Below are 27,913 nucleotides of genomic sequence, written 5' to 3' on the forward strand. Positions count from 1 at the left end.
TTACCAGATATCTATCACTATGCTTTTTGTGAGAGCTGTTCACCAAAACTAATAGTCCCAAAGGAAGTAAAACAGTGCCATGAACAACAATTTGTTTCCTTCCTTCCTTTCTTGGGTTTTCCCTGGGTATTGCATCCATTTATCTGAACATCCAACAGGTGCTATACATCCAGGATAATCTTCAGGACATTTACTTATCTAACGCCTCACATGTGTTTTACACATTCAAGAATTAAAAAAAAAAAAAAATCATTTAAAGGTGATACTTGGGTACTCAGTGCTAAGAAAACTCCTGGCTGCTAGCTATCAGAAAGAATTACTGATGGGGGGGGCGGGGGACAGCCGGCTGGCTGGCCGGCTGGCCGGCCAGCCGGCCGGCCTCTTTTAGGTCCTTTGTAAGCTCAAACCTTGTGAATGCAAGCAACTTTCTGTAAATTTCCTGGGTGAAAAGTAAGAGCTACTTGTTGGTCGCAGTTAAGGTTAGAAAAATCTTTCAAACATTTTCACCTTCCGTAAAATCCAGGACAATGACACTGACAGTGGTTTACAAACAAGTTTTGGCCATAATCCTGAATATCCTTGTGCTTATGGGCATTAAATTAGACCTCAAATAATACTGGAACATAACTCTGGTGGTCTAATTACTTAATTATGTCACTTCAACAGTGATACGCTTTTATTATTTGCAGAAGAGGTCATAAAACTGTTTGCAGATATTTAACTTTCGATTATTTTAATTCTAGCAGTAAATAATGTAGCAAAATAGCTTTTAAAGATCTTCACTGAGTATATTTTTTATGCTTACAATGTTCTCTGAGTAATGTTTTAACAATTTTTTAAGCTGAACATCCTCTGCCATATGAACATCCCTTAAATCACAAACTATAGTAAAACTCTGTTGAAAATTAAATAAATGGAGAATTGGTAGTTCCTAATTAACCAGTAAGAAAAGTTTATGCGAGGCGGATTGAATAAATATCAAAGCTTCTGAGTTATATTATCTTTCATAAATTGGCTTTTCTCCAATTAGTGTATGCTTTCAGAAGCCAGGGAAGAAGATGAAAGGATCTGCATCAAAATTGATTACTGCTGAAACAAAATGGAAGCTGCTGCTTTTGATAAAATACATGACTGTGGCAGTGCTTGAATAATTTTATGGGAACTTGCTGCCTAAGGCATATGTTTTACTGTCTGATACTAAATGCATGAGGAAAGACCATCTGTTTTTTTCAACATGAACAAATATATGATCCAGATTGAACCACTAGAGGCCAAATATAATTGCTTTGTGTTTTGCTTTGCACCGCTCTGTACCTATGGCAGCATTCCCTTGTATAGCATGTATCACAGCACACAGTTCCAATGCTGGCATTTGAAAATACTTTTTCCTCTGTTATGGGGTGGGTATAAGATGACTATCCAGTGCTTAATACAAACCTCTGCACTTCATCTGTCTGTGGAAAAAGAGTTTGTGATAGAAAAGTACAACTTCTGATATGCTTTGACCAGCAGGCCTTTGAACGTGCAGGTTTTATTTTTACTGGACAGATCCTTGTTGATGTCCAGCCAGGTGAAAGACATTGCTGTGTCCTCCATGCCTTCAGCTCTTGCTGTGGAAATGGAGAGGCTTTCCTTCCATGGGCTGAGTAATCAGATTAAAGTAGAAAGGTTGGAAGTGACTCCCAACTGGTTTACTTTGAAGGAAGGAAAGCAAGTCAGTGGCAAATAAACTACATAAAACATTCCAGAACACTTAATCTTTTGACATTTTCTTTGCTAGTGTTATGTTTTATAGCACCTAAAAGTATGCTTTTAGTTTTGCAAAGCTAACAGGACTGGCTTTCTTCCCTCCCCCAAAGTTCTTATACTCCAATTTTAGATATAACATGCTGAATAGCAGGAAAAAAAGTGTTCAGTGTTGGAAGGAGGAATGAGGGATAGAGGGGCAAGATTCAAGTGTGTGGGTGGATAAATGCAAATATTTTCCTTTTGTTCTTTAATAATAATTAATAAAAATGCTCCATTTTTTTGTAGAGCTTCTGGAAAAAATGAGAACAAAAGGTTATAGAGATTTGGAAAAATATCTTTCCAAGACTATTCTTATGTACTGCTGTGGGGACTGTGTCTGCTTTTCATGGATTATCTGCAGAACTATGTCTACCAGGTGCTAATCTAAACTGTGCACCTGACTTTCCTGAATATTTACTTTTGATTAATATACTGCTTAACTGTAGTGGTTCCCTCTCTTGACTCACTTTTCCACTCTTATCGTGAATTAACACTTTGCCCACACTGATCTTCTAAATCACAGTCCTGAGGAACTGTGGCAATTCATCACGTGCTGAGTTCATGGAGGATGGTTTTGTGACTGCAGGACCAGGCTGGGACTTAAAAGGTCCAGGTTTATCTCACAGTTCTGCCAAAGACTTTCCGTGTAGCCTCAGGCAAGTCCCTTACCTTTTCCATGCCGTGGTCTCCAGCTGTGATATGGGAACAACAAACTTTCTTTTTTCCTAGTGCGTCTGTTTTCTATAATTATGCTACAAGAGATCTCTTCCAAGTGAAAACTTGTACTGTGTGTTTGGACAAGACCCAGTACAACTGGGCCTTGAATTTAGTTGGTATTACTGGAATACAACTAAACAAGAGCAATTTTTAATACCTAAGAACAAAGAATGCAAGAAAACGTAATTTTAACTGATTCAGGACTACAGAAATCCAGCAAAAGGAAATGACAACCTTTTATTGTAAATTCTTAGTCACTTCTTAATTTTATTTTGCCCTCTGTGCAAGCCTTAACTAGAAGAAACCACATTTATGACTATGCCAGTAGGATGTAATTAGAGGGGGTTTGTATCCGAAGACTGCAGAAGCTGAAACTACCAGCAATGTTCTGGGAGATTTTCTTTTAAAAACAAAGGTGGGGGGAAGGGAAACAAACTTGCTCACAAGGTGGATATTCATGAATAGGATCAGTCTTTTATGAAACCTTTAAGCAAGTATCTGCTGATCTCTATCCTTCTTTAGTCTTGAAGATAGATTTGCCAAAGGTATGTGACAGAGACCACTTTACCCTCCTGCATACCATGAAACCACCATTTTATTTACAGTTCTTGATAGTTTATACACAAACTCCTATCAGATTTGATTTTCAGAACAGAACTTCTTCCCTGCAGTTAAGTGATGTGCTACAGCATATGCCTCCAACGTGTTATTGCATTGCGCATTAGATTTTCTAAGAGAAATTCCAACGAAATGGACTTATATTTTTGTCTAATGTACTACATATATTACTACACTGCTGCATAATGGAAAATCAGTATAAGGGGAAGAGCAATTTTAGCTCCTGAAGCACGTGTGGGCAGATGCAATAACGTATTAATGTTTGTATCCAGTAGTTAGAATCAAAGAATAATTTAGGTTGGAAAGGGCTTCTTCAGGTCATGTAGAGCTAATTTCAAAGTCATATCAAGGCCTTTCCCAGCTGAGTTCTGAAAATCTCCAGGGACAGATATTGCCTTGCTGGTCAACTAGTTCACTGCTCAGTCAGCTTCATTGCATTTTTTTTTCCTTATAGCTAATCATAATTTTCCTTCCTGCATATTGTGTCCTCTCTGCCTTTTCTGTAACCCGAGTTGGATAGTTGACAGTCAGAGATCTTAGCCTCCTCTTATTCAGGCTAGGCAAACCCAGCTTTGCTCAGCCCCTCATGAGTGTTTGAGCTGCAGCCCCTCACCACCATGATGGCTCTCCACTGGCCTCACTTCAGTTTGTCCATCTCTCTCTCATGTTTCTGGAACAGATTTCAGTCCCTTTTGTATCAGGAAGGAGCCATTCATACTTTCCTGCAGATATATCCCTGTATTAATTGAAATACACATTCCTGCTGGGTTAGAGCGAGAGTCTAGCAAGAGTCCCAGCAATTCAGACAGAAGCCAAAGGCCTGCCTTTTTTTTTAGTTGACTGATTGCCCAGAATGATTGACAAGTATTTTAAGGAGGAAAGTATTGAAACATTGATAGAGTCAGTTATTACTACTTGCAAAACACAGTGCAAGTGCTAGAATTTAGGATATAGAACATGCACTACATTCCTTGCACACTGAATGGTATCTTTCAATGTGCTACTTATGCAGTTCATGGTATTGTGGGTGAAGTGAACTTTTCTTCTGATCCCTTTCATAGAAAACAGTTTTCACCAGCACAGTGGCATTGTTATTGGCAAAGCAGTCCTGTAGGAAAAGATATTCCTTGTCATCCATGGTACAGGCTTCAGGGAAATACCAGTTCTTCAGGCTCATGTCTGTAAACACTACATGTGTGCTATATGCTGCAAGAAACAGGCATGGGATACACAAGAATTTCTACAGTGATATGGAGTGTCCGTATCTGCCACACATAGAGATTTGACAGTGTGTTGGTGCTTTGCTTCTCCTGCATGCATTTGTCAGTACCGTGAAGAGTGCAAGTTCAAAACTGCGGTCGTGTTTTCCCAGTTGTGATCACCTGTGTAAAACCCTCTTGATTCACTCCTATGCTTTAACTTCTTCCATTGATTATATGATACTGATTTTGTTCCCGGAATGGAAGCTAGTCATTTAGGGCAGTGATGCCACAGCCCAGCTGCCTTTGAAATTCTGTTAGTTTGTACATGAACTCTGTTGAAAAGTCATAGCAGTTTGGTGCAATATGTATCTTAGCTCTTAGATAATCATATACAGCAGACATCTGTGATCCACTGTGGGAGAAATGATCCTTCAGACTAATGAGAGAACTCTCCCATTACTGATCTTTCTTTCGAGCCACTAAGAGTAGCTGGACTGGATAAATGCACAGGGTTGGGAGACCAAAAGTAGTGTCTGTGTATATTTGTCATTTCACTAAGAAAATCTTGATTCTTATGTTTGTTTACATTAACTCTACTGGTGCTGCATGAAAGTCTTTAGAATTATGAAGAGGCTGTTCAAATGTCTTTAGTGAGCTAAGTAGTAATTGAATTCCCTTTTGTTAACAAAGACTGTTAATTGATAGTCTTCTTTTAATGTTGGTGAAGTAGGATCTGCTGGATCAGGGTTCTGAAAAATATTAACAATTATTAATATTCTTTCTTTTTCAGTTTTCTCCTTGTGTTTGGTTGCTTGATTTTGTCCGTGTTTTCCACTATTCCTGAACACACAAAACTTGCCTCTGGTTGTCTCTTCATTTTGGTAAGTGAAACTTCTAAATACAAGACAGTTTTACAGATACTTTTATATACATTCAAATCCTCTTCCTCACCGTGGAGAGAATAATGTAATTCTTGAATACTTTAAGAAACCAGACTTTTTATCATGATGATGAAAAAAATAATAAAAAGAGGATTCTACCATCTTTTTCTTTAAAAACAAGTCAAGACTGTAAGTGTTAATAAAGTACTGTATTTCATCCTCTTTTTACTTGAGAATTGCTGTGTTTTGCTACTAATAGTCTTTCTACTGCAGTTTGGCAGTGACTGAGCATGAAAGACCTTTGATACTGCTGCTGCCATTTATAAAGTCAGTATGTAGTAAGAGGCACTTATACTTAAAATAGGAAATAATTTTGGTATCTTAGATACCAATTTGTGCAAGCTATTGGTGGATACTGACATTTTAGTGGCAGTTGCTGCAGTAGGATATGGTAGTTTCATTATTTCTTCATAATACATGCTTTGTGTTATGTTTATCTTTTTTCCCTTCTGAGGTGGATATAAATGGCTTTAATCCCTAAAAGTGCTTAGCATTTTTCATGCATTGTATGGATGCCACTTTATTCATCTGCTTCTTGATGGGCCATTTAGTTCTGCAAGTGATGGCCTGAGGATAAGCGGTAGTGGTCATTAAAATGTCACTGTATACCCAGAGTTACCATGGTTATTTCAGTTCCATGTACACAGAAGACTGTGGCTTGTTAGGTAGTGCCTGCGGTGAAGTAACTGTTGACAAATGCCAACATTTTAATTGTCATCACTGTATATAACTGAAAGAACTAGTTTTGAGAACAGCTTCCTAATTAATTATGGTGTGAGCAGTCCGATAAGAATAACTGCAGTGTGTGGTATGCCTCCAGAGCACAATGTGCTACTGCATCCAGATACCTGAACTAAACGTCCTGAGCTGGCTAGCTGCAGAAGTGTGGTGCTCTGCACCATCTGATGGTGTTGTTTCTTAGCAGGGTTAATTAGGGAGAACCATGCTAAATATGGTATTCTGCTTCCTAGCCATGTTAGCCCTTTTATTTATTTATTTATTTATTTTTCTGGAGAAAAGATCAAGTGGCATTAAGCCAGCTAAAAGTGATCAGGTTTAATCCTGTACTCATATCTACTTCCATTATTTGCATAGTTGAACAACACTTGCAGATGGAAGTTTGTTTGAATGCTCTGTAAATAATTGTGTTATTGCAATTATCACTACACTAATTGCTAAGGTTTTCTAGTATAGAAAACGGGAAAATTTGTTTTGTCTGAAAACACCCATTTTCAGATGGAAGGTGCCTTCTTGACAGGTAGTCTGTTTCCCTGTATGCTTATGCAAATTAGTTGCAGAAAAGCCATTTTTTCTGACAGCAAATATGTGTTTCCCTTGAGCCTCATATTAGTTGATTGTGCTGGTACGCTTACCGCTGAGTCCTCAGCTGGCTGATAAACACGTTCCCTGTGGTTTTCTGTTGCTCACCTGAGAGCCTTACCATGGAAGAGCTCTGTGAAGTCCTGGGTTTGCTCCCATGGCCAGGTTGATGTGCGGGAGCTCCATTAGCCCATAATCCCCAGTCCTTGTAGAGGTGTCCATAAGCAGAGCTGCATTGTTTGGGGTTTGGTGCATGAAACTTTGCTGCGCTTCCTGCTGCCATGGCCTCAAAGATGGAGTTTGTCCATCTCAAAAATTCTGACTTTACATCTTCTGTCATCCTCTGAACACAGAAACGTCTCTAAGGAGGATCCCAAGGAGGGTGGATAGTTAATCCTTGAAGCATCGAAGCTCTAGTAGCTTGGTCCAACATTTCTATGCTATAGCCTTGTGTGTTCAACAAACCCTTGTCAGGAATAAATCTAGTGATGACGAATTTTACGGCTCCTGCTGTGGGTCTCTAATGGAGAAAAATATAAACACAGCAAAGTATGAAGTTCCAGAAGCAGGCTAAAGCTGACTGGTTTATTCCAGTTTGCTGATGCATGATTTGCTCCCTCTCTGCATACTGAATCATTAACTGATATTAGTAATGTTATCAAAGCAGGCTTTTGCAACCGCAAAATAAGAAAATAATGCAGTTCTACATTAAGTCATGAGTAGTTGTTTTGGCTGTGCCAACAAATAATTACAGTCACTAGAGTTTCCACAACCTTTTACTTGCAGTGATTCACACAATTCTTACAAGTGTGTCATTTAGTAGAGACAGTTGTATTAACTATCAGAGGTCTGCTTTAATACTGTTTTGCTTCGTGCTCGAGATGGAAGATAGATGTTTATTTTCTGATGAAGTACAGTACAAATACAACAATCTCTAGAGCTGCCTGCTGGGTTTCTGTGAACTGTTTGCTTCACAGATTTATTCCAGATGGTCTACCCTAGAGCCATGTTAATTGGCTAAAAAGCTAATGTAATGTTCCTTCAGCTTAATACCTGAGCTGCTGCTTGCACCAGCACCTGTGACTTTTGATATATTGCAGCTATTTGCAATTACATGGGAAGGTTAAAGAAGGAAGTGTAAATGAGGTAAGTAAACCTTTCCTTCCTTCTCAGAAAGGCCAGAGGAGCTGAGGAGATTATTGTTCTGTAATCAGTCAGTTCCATTTATCCATCTCCCTGAGCCTCACCTTACAAGGGAGCAGAGAACATAGCCCCTAATCACTGCATCCTAAGTGCTCTCTCAGAAAAATACAACAGAGTGCAATAGCTCAAAGTAAATAATTGTTTAGGAAAGCAGTATTAGCTGAGGGCTTCTGAGCGTCAGCAGTGGTTAATGGACTTGTCTGGACTGCAGAAATTCCTGAGCTCTGCTCCCAAGGCCAGCACAAAGCTGCCACGCTGCGTCAGGCTGTACCCAGCCAGGGCTTCAGTGCTGGCATCTGAACAAGCACTGCTGGATTCCTAGGTACCCTCTACTTATCTGGGGGCCTGTCAAGGGAAATGCGCTTAGTATTTGAGTTTTATGCTTAAAATGAAAGTCCTTTAGATATCTAAGCGTATGTGAAATATTGCTACATCAGTAATGAATCTGGTTAGATTTTATTCCAGAAATAATAAGCCTAACCAGAAGGAGAGCATCAGATAAAACTCCTTATACCTACAATTATAATTATGTTTTAGCCTCATCTGAGCATATAACTTCTGGCACTCAATCTGTAGCAGTGATATATCCCAGACAGACAGTAGAATAAAATCTACTTCAACATCAAAAAAGCCACAAGCAGCTTAAGAATCCAACTAACACAGCAAGAAAATAATCTTTGGTGTATTGCTGATCTCCTACAAGTACATTTGCTGGCGCTTTATCAAATAGTACACACAAGGGAAGTAAAACTTGGGCTGGGAAGGCAAAATCAAATCTTTTGGGGACGATAGCCAGGAAAGAGTATATTTGGAACTGTAGGGAATTCGCTCTCATGATCAAACTTTCCATATTTTAAGATCATTTTCAGCTAAAGATATGTGAATAACTGGTTCACTTCTATTTGTTTGTTGTCTATTCGAGAAAATAAAATAATTTGACTTGACCCACAAAGAGCTGGCAAATCAGAAAGTCCAGAAAAAGTCTTGGATCAGATTAGATGCCTCATTTGACCTGGCATAAAACATTCTTTGTGTATTTGAGCACTTTAGAAATCTTGGCTTTAAAGTATAATTGACACTGTAGAAACAAAACATCATTTTCATTCAAAGTGACAAAGTAATCTTTTTTTTTTTTTCATTATTCTCATTTTTAAGCACATTGGAGAGATTGCAAAACTCATGAATTTCTGCAGAACTTGTTTTGTCAATTCTATTTTGTGTTTTTCTCTGAGAAGAGCTGGGATAGAAAGCTATACACAGTTCTACAGAATAAGGACCTCGGAAAATGTTCTCTAGGAACATGTTCTTCAGGCAGAAATAGTTCCCAAAGACATAAAAGCAGACAGCGTACAGTAGATGAAGCTAGCTTCTAAACTTACTGTGGTCACTTACATGAATCCAAAAGGACAGTCTAGTAAGTGCTTCTAGCAATTAAGCTCTTCCTAAGATTTTTCTCTTCTCATATATTCCCATAAATGAAATGTAGAAAGAGGATGAACATTGATTAGAAAACATAGGCTATAGCTGCCCTGTAGCAGGCAAGCACATATTTAATTTGTCTCTGCTCTAGGAAAGTGAATCCATCCACAGAAATGTAATCATACAAATACTAGCTACAAAATTTTAAGGCTGGGCAGAACATATTTTAAAAAAAAAAAGAAAAAAAAGAAGAAAAAAAAGAGAGAGAGAGATTCCTCTGTTCAAAAGGTCACATATTTTGATTTAGATTTGTTATCCCAGAACTTGAATCATCTTATGACACGTGGATAAAAGACCACCAGACCTGAGCAGAGAACTAAATGGATGGCTCTGTAGGACAGGCTAACAATGCACAGATGGAAAAATGAATGATCATGAGAGATTTCAATTACAGATACATCTCTAACAAAAAAAGCTAGGGTATAGACCACAGTTATTACAGTTCCATTGATTCTTTTCCAAAGAGAAACACATGAACTAATCCATGAGAAAAAATCAGTGATTTTCAAGTTTGCTAGAGGTTGTAAAAACTCAGAATTGGTTTTACTCAGAATTGGTTTTTCTCAGAAAATACTCATTTTCAATATTTCCTTTCATTCCAAATCAAAGCAAGGATTTTAAAATTCAAAATTTCTCTATAGAACTCTTTGAAAAAATTCACCTGTTATATATTTGAAACTGATGTTATCAAAAACAGAATAAGAGAGGGAAATGTATTTTTGATAAGGTCAAAGCCTCCATATTTTCATTGTTGTTTGGATTCATATGCTCTGCTATTGTAAGGCGATAACATGAGCATAAAACAATTCTACCATATCATAATAAACTACTTATTAGCTTTGAAAGAATATAGTCTTACCCTTTCAAAATAAACAGTTTCATGTCTTTGTTAATTAAATTGATACTCTCCTGTTATGTATACTCAGTTCATGAAATCAGAACTGACTGTTACAAGAATTTGCACCAGATCTCATTAAAACCGCCCAAGAACCTTTGTGTGCAAACAGAGCTGACTTCCCATCTGAAACCTAAGTTCTGGTTGCATTTTTCCAAAGCTAAAAGCTATTAGGAGGAAGTCTTAGTGAAGACAAAAATGTAAATGAAATGTTGAAGTTATTTAAAAACACATCAGTAGATGTCCTCAAAGCTGTAATTCTCCTGTTGTAAGGCAGCATTGGCACTCCCAACCAACCAACAAACCTCTAAAACAAATACTCACACACTGTAGCTATGGAGAGAGATGAAAGTAACAATAAAAATGATTTCATAACAAATGAACATGACACCATATATAAAACTGTGAATGTATCTATGAAAAATCTATTGTCAACAGTGCTAAGTGTGTTAAAACACACTTCAAACATATCGGAGAATAAAAGAAGTCTTGATACTGGCATAACCCTATTACTGATATGGTTCTGGGCTTTATTATATTGTCTGTAACATTTTGTCCATTTTTTTTATTTTATTCTTCTTTACTAAGGAAAAACAACCTTTATAAAGAGAAGAATGAAAAATCATGCATTGAATGGAATCAATTTTTTCTCTTGTAATTAAAAAATGCAATGTATTATGCTTCTAATGGGAAAGCTTAAATGGGTTTGATGACTAAAGATGACTAAAACAGCATTATTACACATGATCTGCAATCAGGACAAAGAAAAATCTCATAGCCAAATCACTTTAAGAAGGTAGGATGACTACAAACAGTTACCGCAAGTGCTACAGTGTTCAACAGCAAATGCAGTAGCAGGCAAGAGAGAGTTTCAGAGTCATTGCCAGAGCGTTTGCCAGGAAGAACTACTTACCAGGTGTCCTCCAGTAAGAGATCTCCATTTACTGTGCAATGTAAAGATCACTGGAGTTGTTTCTGATTCCTTTTGTTTTCCCAGCACAAGGAAGACTAGCATTGCTTCAAAGGCAGAGAATATATTCTTAAGAGGGAAAGGACTGTCAATGTTATTCAAAAAAGGGCCTTTTAGCCAGCCTTTCAAGAGGCCACTTTCTGTAGGAGAACACTCACGACTTAAGGATTTGGAGATTAAGAGTGGAAAAAGGAGAGAATTCAATGTTAGTGATGAGGTGTCAGGATTCAGATTAATAGGGATATAATTCTTTGAGGAGGGAAAAGCACATCTCCCTTTAGACTAATCAACACATCATCCTAAAGAACCAAACCAGCTGTCCCTGACCTCCTTTAAGGACAAATGAGCAACATTCCTTGCACAACCGCTCTTCCATGACATCTTTACCTTTTTATCAGTTTAAGTGATAACAAGGTAGCAAGGTAAACCTATTCTAAGTCATAAGTATAATATTTTATATAGATGCAGATATGTAATAGTTTATGCTATAGTCTGCAGTACTGAACTTCATTAGCTTCATGGCAGTTTGATAAGGTTCCAGACTTCTTGTATAGGTAGCAAGAACTACCTCATTAAAACAGCCAACAGGTAGTGGAGGTTGCAACAGTAAAAAATGGATTGATATCAAAGTCTATCAGAAATTCAGACCTGATCTTTTTAGGGAAACATTGATTTTCCAGATGGAAATGCAGAATATATCTCTAGAGGAAAGCCAAGGTATGGGGTTATAAAGTTTAAGGAAAAGGTCTACCAAACATTATATTATAAAAGGAAAAGGATGCTGAAAAAGGCAGAACATCAGTGATATGAAAGCTGTTTGTAAATCTAAACCTAAACCCCCATGGTCTGAGTAACATACAGAAACTGTAATCCACTTAGTCACTTTGCACAGATGTGACAAAGCATGCAAAAACATTTCTCACTACAGCCAAAACACAAAGTTTCCTCAAGCAAGAGAAAAGGTCTGCTCACAAGATTTAGTTTAAAGACTGCAAAATCAAGCAAATAGATACAAAATACAGATAAATATCAAAATTATCTGCAAGGATCAGGTGCAGAAGTATATTCAAAGACAGTTTAAAGTTTAGATGATGACAAATACAAGGAGACACACAGGAACTAAGTTCAGTCCTGACACTGAACTGGGGGTGAGATACAATGATGAATTAGCAAAATAAGCACTGGTCATTTAAAGCTTGGAGGTTTACATTGAGTGCCTAAGGAAAGGGTGTATGTCATGGACAGGATAATAATTTTGGTATCAAATCTGAACCAGACAGGAATTGGCTGATTGCACCATATGAAGATATGATCACAGGAAACGAATGTCTCACAAAGATATATGTATATGTTTTTAAGAGGATGTGGAAGGGTTTTGCTCTTCTCTTTTTCCAGGAGACCAAAATCCCAGAGCCTAGAAAAGATAATACAAAAAGCTGAAAAATACTCAGCAAATGGCAGAATTTGTAAAACATGAGATGTGGTATACTGGATTTCAAAGTTTAATTGTTGGAGCAAAAAGAAGGGACCAAGCTAACTTTTTCTCTGAACCTAGGAAGTTGAATAAAAATATTATAAATGAAGACTTGTACAAGTAACAGAAATGTCTGGTGAGATTACAGAAGCAAATATGTTCAGTAAACTTGATGCATAAGCAGGATTTTGGCAGATTGGATAAAGCACGTTCCAAGTCCAATTTGCCAAAATTTACCAGTTGTCAGATAACACTTTCTTGAAATTGCTTTCTGTGTTTGGTACTGGAAACATTTCAGAGCACATAATCCCAGATGTCCAGAGGTCTCCCAATAATCAAAATGTACATCGATATGCTTCTAGGGAAGCTCCATTAAAGAGCTTTGGGAATATTTGGGAAAATTGCTTAAAGAACATAGCAAATATAATTTGCAGAATCTCTAGGTTTTATCAACTCTAAGCACACTAAGACCAAAGAATAAAATAACAAATATCCCATCCCCCTCCACTTTATAGCACGTCAAATGTTCTCAGTTAATTCACATACATGCGTTCAACCATAACAACTAGCCTAAGCCCCTTGCATCAATGCAAAATTAGCATGGATGCCAGAGCATAAAAAGATTCAAAGTCTGTGCTGGCTCTGGCACCCATTCTACATTTCTTTTGGACAGAGTGAAAGATATCAAATTCTTCACAAACATTTCAAAAGGAAGATCTGTGAGCTGTGTAGCTATAGAGATGTGCTTGAACGTCTGCCTGTAACATGTGACATCAGAAACTTGACTACAGCAGAAAAAAATGTGTGAAGAAAACACAAAGGAGATGCGAAGGCCTGGGTACAGCTGTACAGAGCTTCATTGTTTTCAATATGCAGATAATTTTAAAATTAAAATAAGACCATTCATTGCTGATACCTCACTACAGAGAAAGAAAACATGAACAAGCACAAGGCAAGATACAAAAATGCTTGGAAAGCAGAGAATTATTCTATAGTGTGAGTTCTATTAATATTGTCTCCATTCAGGAACTATCTCAGAAACGTAGTTGTACCTGACATAAACAAATGATCTGGAGCAAAGCAGTGGGTGTCAGTGGGAGGCACTGGAAAGCACGATATTTAAGAATGATGCTGTGTCTAGGGAAGAGTAGGATGGACGTGACGAACAGCAGAATCAGCATTTCCCATGGCCATTTTCCCAATTTGAGAAAGAGTTTTCAGTTATCACCAGAGTCTTTCTGAAAGAACTACATCCACCGAAATTTAAGAGCTGAAAGGAGTATGTTTGCCCACACATGCACTTGGATGGTAAGCACCATAATTTGCAAGTGCAGTGGGTAGAAATGCACTTTTGGCAATGGATCCTGGAGCTTCTGTGGCATTTGTTTCTGTGGCGTTGTCAGCTGTCCTAGGGTTTCTGTCCTTCCTCTGTGGATGCAGAGGAAGGTTAGTGCAGTTTCAGTGCTAGGAAATGGGTCTGCTATGGTAAACACTCTATCAGGGATGCTGAAAAACATAATTAAATGGTAGCTACCTAATTCTGCTAAGTGTTTTTGCTACCTGATTCAAATCTGCTTTTGCTTGACATAGGAATTCTGGACTTTTTTCTATTGTAAGTGAGTAAAGAAGCATGACTGATAGGTGACATTTCAGGTAAAAATTACAAAAAGCTAAGAATGAATTGGATAGGAGAAATCCTATGTAATACATGGCTAATTAAAGCTGAGCATAGAGTGGGATTTTAGTATTATGTCAATGTACTTGTAGCTGTGTATTAAATTAAAAGGCACAGAATTGATTTCTTAATAATCCTCTATTAATGTATAATCAACATGGGAAATCTTAATCATAATTTGAAAAAGCAAGTGTTGTAAAAGTATCACATTCATTACGAAACTGATAAATGACAAAAAAGTGCATAAATTTAATTTTGTGCTTATTGGGTATTGCACTAGGAGCTGAACTGAAGTCTCTGGTTGTGATTTATACGCCACTAATAGGGTCTACTCTGGGTTATGTTTTCAGATTTATGGCTGCCTCTCTCACTGCTAAACTGCAGTTGGAGAGAATTAAAACATTAGTTCCTGAAGTGTATATATGCATTTGTAGGTACACTTGTTAGCTGTTTAGTTCAAAGATCTTCCCTTCTAATGCTGACGTAAGGATAATACAAATGGATTCAAATTACGTAATTATTTTGAACAATAACATATGCACATATTTACATGTGCTGATTTTAATCTGGAAACTGGCCGGTATAACAGGAGCATCCCTAGTGCTACAACAGCTTCTACAGCACAGCTATTTTAAATCCACACCTTTCTCAGGTTTCTCTGGCAGAGTACCATTGCACTACCCTCACCTCCCAACTGTGTCATTGTAAAGTGGAGAGCCCAGTTCTCATGCTCAGTACCTTAAATCATTGGAGTTTTTTGTTGTTTTTGTGTTGTTTTTTTTCCCTTGAGAAAGGGGTGCAGAAGCTGAGGTATTATGTTCTCGCTTTAATTGAATGAGAAAACACTCATCTTCTTTGACTATGAATAGTAAAGCATTGCTATTTGAATAGTATCACTATTCATCATGTGTCACCAGAATGAGATTTCAGCAGCTGGTGACATTCTTAAAACAGTCATCCGCAATGAAAGAATGAAAAAATGTTTATTCTCCCTCTCTTCCAACTGATCTGGAAACACTGGACTTCCCTCTTTATGAATTTTCAGGGAAGAGGGGACAGTTCCTTAGCTGGTATCAGACAATATTGTCCCTCCTATTCCTCCTGTTGTGTTCATGTAAAGAGTTTGCTGATTTAGACCAGATGAGTATCTGCAGTGCAGCTACACTACAGAGGTGTCATCTTCAGTATGGAAGCATTTGTGGTCTGATTAAAGCTTATCTCAGGGGATTAATTTGACATGTTCAAGTCCCTGTTCTGGGCTGATAATGTCAATTATAAACCCAGTTCTCCTATGACCTGGCAGTCAGCTCCGTACTGAGTCTGCAGCTTTGTTGTCCTATTTCACTAGTCTTTGGAATAGGTGATATCACAATTTCCATACAAGAAATATAATTAAAATAACAGCAGAGCTATTGTCTTGTGGCTAGATTTCTTGTATCCAAACCTCAGCTTATTTATGAATTTTAAAAAAAAAAAAAAAAAAAAAAGGAGCCTCCTATAAGAACAGCTCAAAGTGCTCAACTTTGGTCATTTTCTAATCACGAAAATAACTCTAATTGCTTGAAATGATGGCCTACATCCAAGGCACCTGATTTCAGCAGCAGGAATGCAGCCAATTATTTTAAGTTCTAATAAGCAGTTATGTTAATGAACAAGGAAGCTATGATAAAAACAGTTTTTGGCTGTTTTAATGTTACAGTTAGGGAAATCCTTATCATCAAAAGCTACCTGAGAAGCATACTAATATTCACAATTTCATTGTCATTAGCACCCTAATTAGATAGGCAAAAAAAATAAAAGTGCTCACTGTAGCTTCCATGCACAAAGGTCCTGCAGGACCTTTTGCTAATAGAAACCTTGCTCTGGATGACCTCTTATTTTCCGTCCATCTACGTAATCCTCATTGTCCCAGTGGCAGAGCAGCCAAGGCACATACAGATGTAAAAAATCTTCAGGAGCACACTGGCATCTGCATTCCTTATGTCAAAAGCGACTGAATCTTTTAAGCCCATGTGTTTTAGCCTTGCTTCTCTTGCATATGCATACCTCCATGTGACGATAGGAGCTGCATATGTAGAAGTTTTTCAGAATGAGATCAGTCTGGGTGAACTGTACTTTGAGAAGGAAAAAGACTTTTCCCTTTCTGAAGCACCAATGGATCTGCCGTATCAGTAATAGAGGGGGGCTAACTGTAAGCTTAAATATCCAGAAAAGTAACAGCTGTGGTAACTGTGGAGCAGGGACAAAGGCAGCCAGGATTGGAAAAAGATGACAACATAGGGAAAAAAGAAGAAATGGTAAAGGCAAGGGCATCCTGGATGTTGTTGGTAATGTTAATAAGAAGGGAAGGGTTAGGTTGCCAGTAAATCTAAACTTGCTTATCAGTTCAAATTCAGCCTTGCTGAATTTTGAAGGCAGCGAAATTTATCAATAGTGGAGGATTTTCCCATTCTGTAGTAATAGTTGTTATTTTATATTTCATAAGTAATCCAAAATTAATGATATTGGATCGTATTATGCGTAGGACAAACATACTTGGAAGGTATCATTTCTACAGTAAGCCTACAAATCATATGGGGTCTAATGATTTATTCCATTGCATGCCTTTTCAATTATGTTCTGATTTTGTGTTTCATTTCCTAAGAAATTACAACCAAGTTATTCAAAAGCCTAGATTTATGCTTCTTTTTTTAATAAGCCATTCCAGATGAAATTTAAAAGCAAAACAACAACAAGAACAAACTGATCTTATTTGGGTTGCATCCTCTCAATTTTTGTCCATGGAAAACCAAGAAACTCGTGACAGTGCAGCTGCTATAGGAACACATAATGTCATTCCCTGGCCTAAGTTAACCTTGACAGAAATTTGAATTTACATTGTGATTGAGTGCACTGATTACTAAAACACTACTTATTTCTCAGTGGTGTGGGACTCTCTTTCTGGTTTCAACCTGAACCAATCCAAAATACAACAAAACTGGTACATATACTGCCATGAAGAGTTTCTTTTTGAATGCATTCACATCTTCTAGGAAAGTTTTTTCCTGTAGATTTTATTCATGATATGTATTGCCTTTTAAATCAGTTGTTATTTGAGAAAGTAGGGGTGGCCAGGATATAAAGATCATTTTGAAATAACACTATTTCAGAAAGTGCAAAAATGAGCGTGAAATCCTATTTCCACCTTGTTCAGTGACTTTTCTGTTATTAAATCTGATACTGTATTTTAAAACCTCCCAAAGTTTGGTATGTGTGGAAGACTTGCAGTATTTTTAAAATCAGCATTCCAGTGCACGGAGCCATATTTAAAGTACTTGAGCTCACTTACTGTAACTACAGCAGCTGTTTTAAAATTTTCCTTAATTAGTAGAAAATTCAGTTAATTTTGAGAGAATATCACTTTGCATAAATTTATAATGTTGCTGGAAGTGGTAAATATTTTTTGTATGGAATGAACACAGACATTTCACATCATTTCTCCAAGAAAAATCTTATACTTTTGCCTCACCCCCCACCCCAAAAAAAAAAAAAAAAAAAAAAAAAAAAAAAGGAGAGAATGCTTTTGCTCTTTTTCTTCCTCAGAACAGATATATCTCCATGAATTTTCACTTTGTGGTACATGTATATGTGTTTATGTGTGTGTGAGAGAGAGAAAAATAGAATTTCTGCCTCTGAGATGAGACCGTGAAGGATAAGAGACTTTCAAACATGCTTTCAGCATATAAAGACTGTTCATCTTTGTATAACTGAGCAAGCATAGCAAATAATAATTGTTAATGGTAGTACAGATGACATACAAAGCTGCATAGCACTAATAGGAACCAGAATATTAAACTACCAAAAATTAACACTTTTCAATTTCTATCAGCAGTTTTATGATACTAATTTAATTGCACCATAGCTGCAGTATAGTCCTTTGCGAGTAGTTAAGTGCTTTCCATTCTTGCCAGCTCTCCACTGGGGAGGCCTAATGGGGTCTGGGATGTGACAGAGGATGTTCCTGACAGTGTAGTTCGGCTCCTGTACACAGCACTTCCCACACAGGCTGAAGGATGTCTGTGACATTTCAGATTACTTATTGAGGGGGTGTTTCTTATGCATCTGTACACACAGTATGTTTTCTAGGGAAACCAGAAATGTTAGCGAAATAAACTGTGATTAGATTTTAACAAGAAAAAGATTTTATTGGAAGCAAAGAGTGTTTCATGCTTTGCTATCCTCCCATCCTCCAGTATCTCTTACCACTACCCCAAAGAAGTAACTTCATCAAGAGAATCAGATGTCAAATGGCCTGGGTGCCTGCCAACGACCCCCATAAATTCAGAGACATCATCTAACAATGCGTAAACCAGATTTAACAATTCACACTATAAAAGTAGTAGTTATACAACTAAAATACATATTCTTCCTCTTTTTTTTTTCTAGTTTGCTTCTTTGTCCATTTTATTCTTGGTCTACACAGAATTTCCTATAAGGAAATGTATGGCATGATAGCCAACTATTAAGAAATATTGTTACTATATAGGGAACTTTTTCAGTTTTGCACATAATCCTTTCTAAAGTTGTGCCATAACTCAGTCCATGGAATTAAGATGAAGTTTGCTGAAGTAGGATGAATAAAAAGAAAGCCTTACACAATAACACTGTTTTTTCCATGTGTTCTTTCCTAACAAAAAAAAAAAAAAAGACTAACATATTCTTTAGCTGCATTTTAGAAAAAGGATCTTGTTCTGCTTTTGTGGTTTATGAATTCAATATGGAATTTGCAAAAGTGGAAATGAAGATACCAGTGAAGGTCTAAAAACTCTTTCAATGCAATGCAGTTGTACAAGCTGACATGTTTTAGGATGGAATACTGTGTTTTCAAATTGTTTTATGAAACCAAAATGCGAAAGCAAATTAAATTCACAATATGTCAGTATACTGCTGTTAATCATGAGCTTGTAAAGCACCACTGCATGGCAAAATATTAATAATGTCATTAGTTCAAGTAAAGTAATGCCTGAATTAATGTATGTGACATCTACAGCCTTATTGGCTTCCAGATTTTTAGAGTTTAAAAACATGCAAACTGTTTATTGGGCAAAAGTCAATATTGGATCGACAGTCCCCTTGCAAATATTCATCTTTTTAATTTACTTGCAATGTTTTGTTACTAGTGCTACACTAGTCCTTATCTTGTAGGAATAACAAGTTAATTGGCTGAGAGGGACAGCTTTATTCTGAATACGGGAATGCATTCAGCTGCCAAAGAAAATACAGCTTTTATCCTCTGCTTCTTGATGAACTGCTTAAGAACCTCCTTCAAATATTTTTCTCCTTTTGCTTAACACACAAATTTTTATTTCATCATTTCAAAATTGGTAACTTTATGATGGCATTCTAGAAAAATATCTAAATTAAGTTAATAATTCTGTACCAGTATGTAGGTACTCTATCATTACATATTGTAGGGATTCAGATTTCCTTAAATTATAGAGCTGAACTGTGCTCAAAGCTCTGTTGCTGAAACTCTGTTCACCTCACTGTTGAACTGAATTTTTTTTCCAGTAACAACTGCATATATACAGGTTGAAAAGAACAGTCTTAAAGAAGATTCCAATGTAAAAGAAAAGCAAGCCAGGCAAATAAAGAAAGACTTTTGCATGTTTTCATTCACAAATTATTCAGGGGCAGTTATACCTAGTATGAATATTTGTTTACTGTATTACAAACAATTACGTACCCATTGTATGTAATTACATTTGCATGTATCTTAACCTACTTCTGGGAATAAATTGATTACCTAAATACATCTTCATCATCTCAGTCAGTTCACCTGTATACTATTATTGTGGAGTACAATGAAGTTATATTTACCAAAACATTCAGCCTTCAAAATAAGAACTAATTTTATGGATGTGGATATATAACATATATCCCTCACTAGCTATGTAAATCACATGTGGTCTGATCCTCAGTCCAAAGTCCAAAATTATCCAAAGTCACTGGATAATTTTGCTTTGTTATTGCTTCTGTAGGATTCAGCCCTTCAGCATTCCATACTTAGTAGCTGATTTTAGCAGATATTTAATGTTACTCAGGTTAGACTTGAATGCTTCACCAGGAAGCTCTGTGGGATGTGTTTCCTCTATAGATGTATGGCCATGCTGGGGAGCAGGATCCCAGCATAGCTTTAGGATCTTCTGGTGATAAAGATGGATCGCTAGACACACACAATGATCATAAGTTTCTTGATGTTTCCGTGTTGGTTATCAGTAAAAGGCATTTTTCTTATTTGTCTTTTCCAGGAATTTGTCATGATTGTTGTCTTTGGTTTGGAATTTATTATTCGTATCTGGTCTGCTGGATGCTGTTGTCGATATCGAGGATGGCAAGGAAGGCTGCGCTTTGCAAGGAAACCGTTCTGTGTAATAGGTGAGTGTCCCAACTCTAGTTTAAGACAAAAATAAAAAAAAACCCTGCCCCCCTTCTATTTTACTTCTAAATGAAAACCAATAGAATCAGATTCTGTTTACAGTAACCAGGTGTAAATCCAGAATAGTTGTGTGTCAACTGTCATCTGACCAAGGCTTCTCTAGATATAAAATCACAATGTTCCTAAGTACCAGTCAGCACATGTTTCTTATGTTCTCCAGAAGCCATTTTCCTATGCATGTCATACAGCTGGCATCATGCGTACTGGAAGAATGAAAGGTTGAGAACTGATCTCACTAAAAATCACAGAAGCTGTATGCATTTAATGACCACAGATATGAGACATCTTTTACATGCATGCAAACATGCCATGCACATACGTGCATACACTATGTATCCTCTTTATTTAAACTTCTGTGACTACAGATGTGTACACTTCGTTAAATTTAAAAACCTTCCTAGAAACATATATCATACCTTTTTCTGACAACATTGTGATTCCTCCATTGCCACTCTCTGCAGAGGATATATTTCTACAATGATTCTGAGAGTCTCTCCTCCCCTTCTTTGCTCTAGAAATTCATTCTTTAAATGCTGAATAGGCCCACAACCATTCAAAGCCCTATTTTTAAAAAGAATCTGCAGCAAATAGGTTTCCCAATAAAGGTAGAAATCAAGGATGGTTAACCAAATTAACATGACAATTTATTGCTTTTCTAATGGTTTGGAACAAAGCTTTTTCAAGAACATCTGTGGAACTTCAGGAACTCAGCCTCCCACCTTGTCTCTCAACCTGATTCCTCTCTGCAGCCATTAATTTATTTGCTTGTATCTTATTTTAATTTATAGATCAACTGGGTCAGGAAACATGTTTTCCTACACACCTATAAAGAAGCTAGCACAACTGAGTCACATAAGCAGTTATGCATACAGCTCTCAGTGTAAACAGTGAATAACAATAACATCATGTAGGTGAATGTAGTACTGGTCTAAACAGAGTTATTCAGTTCCTGGTGATGTAGCAGACGAGAGAGTTGGTTAGAGCAGGGGTTTAAAACAAGCTTTTGTCTTCTGCCTCATTCCCTGGTAAATCCTCACCTTGTCTTGTTGAGAAAATCCTGCTGTGGAGCAAGGGGCTTTAGCAAGAGGTGCGTGAGTAGGTGGAAAGACATCATGGGCTGTTTCAACCCCATCTAACCGATTTTATGAGACTGGGAGAGGAACAAGTATCGGGGCTTGTTCTGTTCAGGCAGCAGGGGATGCAGAAGAAGTTTCTTACCCAGGTCCATCAGGCACCAGGTTTCACACATTTGCCCTAAGGTTGCCAAGCCCAGATGAAAGAACACGGTAAAGAAATTCAAAAATCTTCCCAGCTTTTACTAGGCCACCTGTCAAGGGAAACCTAGAAATTCAGCTATTCATTTTCCATGGCACCAGCAAACATGGCAACCCTCCTTAATCAGACTTAGTTACTTCAGGATTTTGTGATGCACCTGAAACTTTGAGTCAGTCAGTTTTTTTCAGCACACAATTGCAAGAAAACACCAGAGTGTTAATTTAGTAAAACTAACCTACTTTGGCCATGTAGAAGTTACTAGAAATATATAAGGCGTTAACGCCAAGGACAAGTGAATGAAGGGGTTCTTCCTTACTCAAAGCTCTGCATGCTATCATAGAGTGACAGATGCATTTTTTTCCCCTTTCCTTTGAACCACTACCATATGAATTTTCACAAATTCAGCTATTTGTGAAATAGTTCAGGCAGGTCTCCTGGCATAGGCTGCAGTGAATGGTAGGGTTTACTTCACTTGATTGTAGGTTTGCTTCCTTGCTCTGTAGTTTGCTTTTCTTGTTGCACCTCTGTTCATCTAGGTGATCCCTAGCTGTAATAACATCTTCCCTCCAGAAGTTTAGGGCTGGAGTACTTGCCCTGTGAGGAGAGGCTGAGGGACCTAGGTTTGTTCAGCCTAGGAGAAGAGATGGCTTTCGGAGAAACTCAGTGAATTGAATGCTGTGCTCTTAAGAGCACATGGCCAGTTTGACCTATTACTTTTTGTGTATTTGTTTAATTATTTACTTACACATCTGTTCACTTATTCTTTCTATTTATTGTTACAATGAAAAAATAACATTTTAGAAGAATTAGTCTGTTTGATATTAATTATTTTTTCTATATATCTCCAGGAGATCTGTTCTCTGATTATTTTGTGATCAAACACAAATCACATAGAGGAATGTCCTAAGAGCTAGAAATAATAAACCTGAGGATTGCCTCAAGGGTCACATTCAGAAAGCCTTTATTTTTTTCCATTAATAAATTCATAACCAGAAAAGTAGTATTCAGGACCAAAGCTCTGTGCTTAACCTTAGTATGCCTACAGTGTCACTACCCTGACAAATTAGTTCATCAACAACTCCATATGCTACAGGGTTAGTGAAGATATGTATCAAACTATTTGCCAGTTTTTTACCCTTGTTCCACATTTCTTTAAAAATTGGAATAATGATGTAGTATTAAACCTTGATTTGTATTTTCTTCTGTCAGGAGTTACCTGCCATACCTCATTTTCTTTGACGGTGTATGAGCTTGTATACATAATGTATAAAGCATAAAACAGTTTCCCAGGAATACTTAAAGGTCTGTTTACTTCTTTAAATCCTAAATTTCCCAGGCATATCAGCCTGAAGCTTGGATGTTAGCACTACAGAGCACTGTTGCTGTGTCACACTGTGCAGAAGCACAGCAATCAAGGCACCTCATTTCCCAACTGCTGCCTACAGAGTCCCTGGGACTCCGATGCCCAGGAAGAATTCTGCGTATGCCTATGCCTTAGAGGAGCTGAGATCACCAATATAAAAGATAGGTTACTATTTTTAGGTGTCTTTGTGCACATCATTTGTGAACTCATGGAAGTAAATATTCATTTATTTGTGTTATAGATAAAGTTTGTGTTTATAAGTAAATTTTTTAAAATAAAATTATAAATATTTGTGTTATAGATAAGATCCAGAGATAAGTCCTGTCTGGACCTTGGTACTAAGAGGGGTTTTAACGATAGATTAATATTACTTCAGTTTGTCAGAGGTCTTGTGGATGTGCTTCAGTGCTTGAGCTGTGGAAAGTAAGATCTCCAGCCAGAGCTTACCATACCTAAGTACTTATCTTGATATTCGGTGGGGAAGGAGTTAATCAGTAGATTTGTTTTGGACAATTTCCCAGACTTCTCCTTGTGTTTCTCGTATCAGCTTTCCCTTCTGTCTTGCCCTTCAGTCACCCAGTTCCATTGAAATATCTCACTCATGCTGCTGACGTTATCAGCCAATCAGTTAATATTTTGTATAACCCTTTGAAAAAAGCTTTTAAATGCCTTTTCTGAGAATGGCCCTTATAGGCACCAATATAGCAATGGTCCCGTGGTACATCTGGTAGCAAGCAGCAATCAGGTACCTGGCTCCACTCTGATTGTCCTTCATGGTTTTTGCTGATTTACATAGTCTGCTGGAGATCTAGTTGTGGTTCAGTAGTCAGTCCTATCTCAGTATTTTGCAACCAGAATGCTCCAGGAAAGGGCTTCCCATAGCATAGGAGGTAATCTGAGTAGTTTTTCCAGTCAAACATTTGTTTTTCTGCTATTTTTATCTTCTGCACCAAATTCACTTTAATAAGGTAACTATTAAATGTGTTCCTTGTTTTGCTGGGTTCTAAGAAGCCTGCAGTCCTGTGCATCGACAGCAAACTGCCTTGATTCTCCCTTTTAGTTTATAACAGTATTTACCTAGCAAACCCTGTGTTTCTCATTAACTTCTGGCTGTTATGACCTCTATTACGTGTGGTTTAAGAAGAAGGTAGCTCTTCCTTACCTTACATAGTACTTTCTTGTCTTCAGTAGCAATTCAGTTGTTCTTCCACTATTGCTGTCTGTCTGTGTTGTGGAAAAAAAAAAATCTCAAGTCCATCCATTTAGCTGGAAGAACTTGAGCACAGAATTTTAGTGCCTAAATGTTAAGCAAATTCTCAATTTAAATTTAGGTTTTGAAACTATAATTTCAGAATCTTCTCAGAATCTTAAATTTGAGACCACTTCTAGCAATATAACATATTTTCTAGGGCAAGTAGACTTACTGATGGTCGAGCCTAGTGAAACGTTTCATGGATTTCAGTAACTCCATTAGTAGTTTCCCCACAGCTGCTTCTATTTTACCTCTTGTCAAGCTATAGCGTGATGGAAATGTCACAAGTTCAAATTCTGTTGAGGCTGCAGAATGAGCAAATTCCCAACAGGAAGTTTAAGTTCATTATGTATAATCAGGCTCTTGAACTTCATGGCTGGCAAACTGCATTTCAGAGCATTAAGTGATAGCAGTGGCAGTTGAATATTGCTGAATCTATTTTTCATTAATTAAAGTGATAATGAGCCATCATACGGTACTTTTGTCAAATCTTTATAAACAAATACATATCTAGTGTATGAGAAGATCTGTTGAGCCTTCTATTTATTTTAATTCAACATACTTATGTTATGATATGTTGTATCTGCTACCTTGGTATTTAGACATATAATACAGTTTAAATTCAGCCAGATAGCAAATCTGCTGCTCATGATAAACAATACAAACAGCCCCTTTCCAGAATAATTTGAACTTTAAATAACCCAATTCTGTAATTAAGAATAAGTTTGATCAAAGAGATACATCTCACATCACATCTCATTATAAATCCCAGCAAGACCAAGTTCGAGCAGGAGCAAAGTCCTGGTTGAGGTGCTCTCCCAACAACGTTCTCCTGCCAGCCCAACTTGAACTCATCTCAGGAACATCCTGTCCACTTCACTCCAGAAAATATGTTGACAGTAGTAGTATTTAGAGTGGAAGTTGAAAGTTCCTTGAATGATTTCAGCAGCTGTAACTACATGCAATCAACACTATTGCTCTTTATGTTAAATTGGTCTCAAATTGTGTAGGTTTTTAAAACTGATATTTGGTGGAATGTCTGCATGTTTGACTGTCCTGGCCATACAGTTTTTAGAGATGCATAGAAAACATCATGTCTTCTGAACGTTATCTATGGATATTATTCTTTCACATTTGTTTTTGCTGACTACTACCCTTGCTGCTGAGTTCATGACAAAATTTATTTCTGGTATGTACTAAAGAATTCAGCATTCTGTACTTGCTGATTGACATGGTTTTTGATTTTACTTAGTGTCACTGTCATATTATTTTGAGCAGAAAAGTACTTACCATGAATTGGGCAACTTGACTCAATTGTGTCTCACATTTTTTTCTTTCATACTGAGGAGCTGTGAGTAGTAACACATTTCATTTTCATGAGGATTGGAGACTGAAGTTTTGCTATGAGGACTGAGCATATTCTGTGCATCTGCTGAGATGTCTGATGATCAAGGAAGTCAATAAGGCTAGTGAAGGTTTTCCGGTTAGATGTCTTTTCGTTGAAAAATATTGATTAATTAAAATCAAAATCATTCATACCAATTCCCGTTTCTTGAAGAAAAGTATTTTCTTTCAAGCTGGATCTTTTTATCTTCAAATTTAGAAGTACTCTCTCTCCCAATCACATAGAATAACCAATAATCCAATTTCTGGATAAAGTATAGTTAAATTCTTGCTCTGGGAGATTTGGAGCAGGAAATTGCCATCTCTCATCCCCGGTGAAAATATCCAAACATCAATAAGGAGCTCTTAATTGGTCCAGAGAGAGATGCTGATTTTCCCTGTCACCTGGTGTTAATTGTATTCATCTGCTGTGTAAGAAACTTGGATTTTGTTCATCCAAAGAATAATCAGTCATTTGTAAATAGAGAATTCCAGCAGTGCAAATTAGTAAAGATCCACACTGAAATGGACGAAGTGGGTTAGAGCACAGGGATGTGAAGGACGCAAATCAAGATGCAAATCAAGAAATGAAGACAGGTTTATAACAGAGTCTGTTAAAAGACAGAGACCTTTTACTATGAAGAATTTATTTGTGATATTAGAGTTAGTTTCTTAGGAGGATATTGAAAATATTTTCTCAAGCATTAGGTAGTTATGTCCATTACAAATAAGACTAATATAACTTAGTACCTGCACTAAAATGTTTAATGATTCCTAATTTGTTCACTGTTACTGGAAAAGTTTCCTAGGGTCAAATGTCACAGGTAGATGATTTAAAAATTGTGAGATTCTCTGCACAGATTCACTCAGATTCTGTAAATGATTTACAGAGTCTTTAAAATGATTGATGATATCTAGTATTTGAATCTCACAATATATATATTTTATACATTATTATTATATATTTTGTATTATAAATATACATTACAGAACTTCCAGTGCCATTTGTGAGCCATAAGGTTTCAGTGACTTGGTAAAGGAAGAAGGAGGTAAGCAACTGACACACCAAGAAGCAGTTAACATTTCGTGTTTTTAGACTTGATATGTTCAATTTTGCTCATATTTTTCAGAGACTGACTTTAAAATTGTTGCTACTAGAGATGTCCAGTCTATAAAGATGCTCACAGAAATACCTTTCTTTTCACTACCTTTCTGCATTTTATTTCAGATATTCCTATCCTGCCTTACTTTGCTGAATTCTCATCATAACAATAGACAAGATAGTTGCTTTAATTTCCTTAGATACGTGTAAATGTTTCTCCAATCCAAAATTAAGTAATTGAGTAATTGTTAATATAAGCACTGGTGTGAAAAGTAAAGAGGTAGACAGGATTGTTCCAAATCCACTTATCTGCCTACCTCAGCACATAGTCTCAGAAGCAGTAAAATAGATGGTTTGTTTTTCAAATTTCATCATTCCTAGCATCTAAAAACATACATTTTTAATGAAGTAAGAGATTAACATGTCAGAACTTAATTGACATGCAAGAAAATATTCAGTTTTCCTGACTTCTTTCCAGCTATCATGCTGCAAATCAACTGCATTGGTAGCGTGACATTCTTTGCAACTCCCATCTCAGATCATTGTCAGCTCTTTCCCTTAGCTCCTCTTTGAGAAGAATTGTTCCATCGGTGGCTGTACAGTTTTTGCTCTTGTAGTGGTGAATTATACTCTCCAGGCAGAAATTGGAATCATTTAAGAACATTTCCACTGAGGTCCATAATAGCATCATATTAAAGTAGATGTTTGCTATTTTGGACTTTTGCAACTGCCCGTGACTCTTGTCCTTGGCATATGTACAACCTCTCGGTGACATCAC

General features: G+C 37.0%; 1 protein-coding gene across 2 annotated transcripts in view; it reads left to right on the forward strand.

Moving 5' to 3' along the window:
- KCNQ5 (potassium voltage-gated channel subfamily Q member 5) overlaps positions 1 to 27,913 on the forward strand; it is a 289,251-nt gene that overhangs the window by 196,648 nt on the left and 64,690 nt on the right. For both annotated transcript variants that reach the window (XM_035543083.2, XM_050709515.1), the window contains exons 2-3: positions 5,116 to 5,206; positions 20,573 to 20,699. In XM_035543083.2, coding sequence (XP_035398976.1) covers positions 5,116 to 5,206; positions 20,573 to 20,699 — 218 coding nt within the window. The remainder of the gene's footprint in view (positions 1 to 5,115; positions 5,207 to 20,572; positions 20,700 to 27,913) is intronic.

Source organism: Cygnus atratus, chromosome 3 (genome assembly GCF_013377495.2).
Source record: "Cygnus atratus isolate AKBS03 ecotype Queensland, Australia chromosome 3, CAtr_DNAZoo_HiC_assembly, whole genome shotgun sequence".
NCBI lineage: Eukaryota > Metazoa > Chordata > Aves > Anseriformes > Anatidae > Cygnus > Cygnus atratus.